This window comes from Pundamilia nyererei, unplaced genomic scaffold, assembly GCF_000239375.1.
Source record: "Pundamilia nyererei isolate P.nyererei 1_Seehausen unplaced genomic scaffold, PunNye1.0 scaffold00198, whole genome shotgun sequence".
Taxonomy (NCBI): domain Eukaryota; kingdom Metazoa; phylum Chordata; class Actinopteri; order Cichliformes; family Cichlidae; genus Pundamilia; species Pundamilia nyererei.
The window spans coordinates 511,341-515,898 of record NW_005187599.1 but is presented as its reverse complement, the minus strand read 5'-3'; the positions used below and the strand labels follow the sequence as shown (position 1 = coordinate 515,898).

Genomic DNA, 4,558 nt, shown 5'->3' with positions numbered 1-4,558 from the left:
TGGCACATCTCAAATAAATAAATGATTAATCCACAAAAAGTAGCTATATCAATAATGAAACAAACAAGACAAGAAGCTCAAATATTCCCTCCAAAAAAACTGTATAAATTCTAAACCCGCAAATCAGTCCGTGGATGATCACATTGCTCCGCCCATCAAAAGGTCACCTGCGTGGATATATCACCTGTCGTCAGTTGGAAAATTTTTACATGTCTCCCATGTGAGATGGTAGGCAGGTTAAACTTCAGCCAAACCTCTCATCTTCATTTCTAATCAAACGTAGGAAAGAAACATGACTAAATTCTCTCGATTTTAAATGCTTTGAGCACAGAGCCTCCCATATGATAAAAATCTAGATAAATGTGGTCTAATTTACACTGTGCCAATTTACAACAACCATCTCACGCCACTTAACAAAATTCCCTTTTATTAGACGATTAGCCTCCTTCACAATAAAGTACGGATCCATTTAAAATCATTTGATGCATATAGGACAATCTTTCATCACAATAAAACATAACACAAAATAATACTTTAAATAGGACAAGCAAAAAGCAGACAGACATACAAAACGACACGCACATCAGCCTACAGGGCACAGATGAGGAAGGGCAATGGATGGCTAAATGATTCCGATGACAGGAAGCTTTTTACTGCTATTTCTTGTCAGAGTGGGGAAAGTTTCCCAAGAGAAAAGAGAGAATAAAAGAACAAAAATCACAGTCTGAAAATAGAAAATCGTAGAACACAACAAGCCTTTGTTAGCTTCTTAGTTTAGAATATTAGGATCACTTTTTTGGAAACGTGCGTTTGTGCGTTAGTGGTGTCAGTTACACTGCACAATCAGAAACCCTGGAATATTTCATCTAACTATGCTTGTATAACTAATTCTGGCCACCGCTCTCAGTGTGTCTATGACAACAACATTGCATGCCTGACATTATGACTGTGTCTTGTGTCTTGTCTGCAAATACTTCCTTCTGAACAGAAAGACAACATCATTTATCAGCTCACTAATATGACACAAACCTCTGAGAGCTAAAGAATTATCCATAACATTAAATCTGGGTTAGATTAAGAGGTTGAGGGATTTAAATTCAATGAGACTGCTGCACACCAGCTACTAAGGTTTATGTGGGTGTTATACGAGGCATTTCTTTATGCTCTTCCATTTAGGAACAGCTATAAGCTGGAACAGTTTCTCCAAAGCCAAACAACCTGGATTAAACTGAGGCGTTGCCATGTGGAAGGAGCAGAAGTTTGTCTTCCACTGATTGGTCGAGCAGGTGATTAGGATGACACGTGGCTGCTCGATCAGCCTCAGATATGTTTCTGTTTACTTTCTTTAAAGGAGAGAAGACACATTTACACTAACATGAGCACCTATGTGTTAATCTTCCACCTTTAGGTGTACTGGCTCTTTTTTTTACGTCTGGACACCCTGGCAGAGGAAGAGTTACAATTTAAAACAGCATGCTATGATTTGCAAAGCTCATAAAGCCTTGTTTAATTCACTACCAAACATAGAAACCATATCAAATGTTTAAACTGAGACAACTGGGACTTATTGTTTATGTTCCTCAACATAAAACTGTGAAGACTGAATATGTCAGTAGCTCCGGTGCATAATATCATCAAAACAGCAACATTTCTGCAGAGGAGGCTGAAATCAGTACTGGTTGCTTGCGATCTCTGGAACTTCAGGTGGTCTGCCTAAAAACAAGCATGATCCTGTCATGGAGATCACTCCATTGTGTATGAAACACAGAAACACAGCCACCTCCTCGGGGCCAAAGCTCATTTAAAATGGACTGAGACAAAGTAGACGACAAACCCAAATCTGAAGCTCTTTTTGAAAACATGGACACAACATCCTCTGTAGTGGATCCCATCCAGATGATGTGTTTTTCAGGGAAGCGCTTCCATATTTAGAATTGAAGATGGATCCCAAGTTAGCTACACTTCTGCTTGATAGGATGAAAACAGCAAAAAAGCATGGGGAAGGAACCTGGAGCTTGTACTCAAACTTCACAGTTCAAAATTGCAGCTTTATCATAACCATCGTAATATTCAAATGCCTGCACCAAGCTGCACCAACACAAATGGTCTAAACTGCTTAGAGATGACGATTTCTCCTCATGGTAATAATCACATCCCAAAATTGTGCTGAGGATATTTGACAAGCTACTGTGTTTTTCTATAGTCATGTTTTCTGGACATTCTGCTTAGATATATGCAGTAATACACAGTAGCCTATATGTGGAACTGAAGGGGCTCGGGGTTCTGAGTCAGCAGTATATCATGTCCCCAAGCAAGACAGAGTGAAGAAAAACAGTTCTGCAGCAGCAGCACTGCCTCCATCATGGCAGGACAGATTTACATCCCCTGTTCATTACACAGGGAATGTGTTATACATTACACAGATCTATGAAGCTCCATGAAGATCTATAGCACTCATGTGTGTCATGCCTGCAGCTGTCCATTTCCCTGTGGCAGAATCCTTCCTATTATGGAGCTGACCTTACGACTGACTGGTTTAGCTTAATAATTTACCACTGCTACTCTAACAGGGTTCTCAACCCATCTTGTAATTTAAATTATTTTAACATCGCACTATAAAGAACAGAAAACCCTGACAGGCTGGCATTTGAAACACAAGCACATGCACACTGTTGGTTATTCATATCTTGTGGGGACATAATGCTTTCCCTAGCTGCTTACCCTAACCCAGAAAAATGAATGCCTAACCCTTACCATAACCCAACTGTAACCCTGTCACTAAAAACACATTTTGAGTCTCAAACTTGTGGGGACCAGGATTCTGGTCCCCATAAGGGCTGCTGGTCCACACAAGTATAGTAAACTTTGAACTTTGGTCCCCACAAAGATATGAATACATGTTCGCTCACACACACAAACACACATTTACTCAGGGAATCAGTAAGGGGAAAAAACGCATAACTAGCAAACCACAGAGATCTCTCTAATAACTGATACACACAGAGAGACAACAATGCAGCAGAACAAGATTGAAAACAGAGAGCAAAGATCTGAGCACGAGAAAAAGAAATAAAAGCATCTATAAAGCGGGTCCTGGAGGAGAGCCACTGTTTGGTAAAGCCTCCAGAGTGCTGAGTGTTGTTGTGTGGTGACAGGTATACGAGCACAGCTGACAATGAGATGAACAGCAGTGCAGCACTGCAGGAAACTGGGTGCTTTGGGGCATCCGATTTCTATTCCTTATTTGGCCATGAAAGTACTTTTATCTACCGGTTCTGAAAACAACGATAGCTTGTGTGCGTCCGCTACTGCCCACTCTCTCACCCCTTTCCTCACTTTGTGTGTGTATTTGTGAGAAAGCGAGTGAGAAATCGGGCACAGTATATGTATTTCAGTCTGGCGCTACACCAAATGGTGACAGCTGGTCCTGCAGTGACTGTGTGTTCCTAAATAAATAACCAAAAAATATGAGCGATTATTAGTCACAGTGTGTTTGAGTTTGCATGTTGTGTTTTTGGGTCCCATGTCCTCTGTGCTCTGGTACCGTCCACTGCCAACCCTCTCCAAGAAGTCTTTGCTAATAAGAAGGTCAGAGTCAGGAACAACTTCCAAAGTATTATTATTTTTACCTTATCCTGAACTGCACCTCACCACTTTGTTTGAGACATCACCTTTGTTGCATAGAGTAAAAGGCTGTCATTAAATACTTATACTAACTTAATGTAACGGCAACAATACTAGGCTACTCTGCAACTATCCTAACACTTCAGTATCAGTCTTGTCACACTACGATTTGAATGATCTGCTACGGTGTCAGTGTTTTAAAGCAACTTTTATTAAAGGAGTTGAAGTAATTGAGTTGACCATTTTTGTTCTGGTATTAAACCCTCTGTTGGGAATCATTTAATTCTACAGGTGTTGGTACATCACTGGTCAAACTGATAACTCAGTACTTCACCTTTCAGTCTAACTATGGTTACTTGGCTCCAAAAATTCAACAGGCCAGTAACTAAAGGGTTGTGTGCGACCTAAGTGACAGCATGGTGACTACGTTTATGTGGCGTAAACAAAATGCAGCATTATGAAGATTTCTGTCTCAAAATGAAGTTTAAGGACAAATAAGGAATTTATCCTGATTTGCATAGATCAGGTATCTGGAGCATTAATATGAATCCTATCCTCGCTCAAAAAGCTGGATCAGATATTGGTGACAACGAGCCAATTCAGGGCCGAACACTTCAGTACAGTGTTGCTTACAACACCATACACGAGCAGAATACCCTCGCAAAACATGGAGAATGTTAACAAACAACGTGACATAACATTGTCAGACATGTCTTTATCATTATTAATCTGAAAAAGCACATATGACATGTGCAAGTCTCACCTTTGTAATGGTGTCCTCATCCACAGCGTCAGTGCCGATCTCTTTGTTAACGTACAGCAAAGCATAAAGGTATCCAGCACGACCATACAGCAGCTCATCTGGTATATCAGAGTCTGGGCTCAGCACAGACCGCTGAAGCTGAAGAAGCCTGATGGAGAAACACAACAATCA

At 40.6% G+C, this 4,558-nt stretch overlaps 1 protein-coding gene across 2 annotated transcripts in view; it reads right to left on the bottom strand.

Annotated features, from left to right (window-relative positions):
- Positions 1–4,558, bottom strand: part of lancl2 (LanC lantibiotic synthetase component C-like 2 (bacterial)) — a 21,818-nt gene that overhangs the window by 9,686 nt on the left and 7,574 nt on the right. For both annotated transcript variants that reach the window (XM_005747473.1, XM_005747472.1), the window contains one exon: positions 4,388–4,535. In XM_005747473.1, coding sequence (XP_005747530.1) covers positions 4,388–4,535 — 148 coding nt within the window. The remainder of the gene's footprint in view (positions 1–4,387; positions 4,536–4,558) is intronic.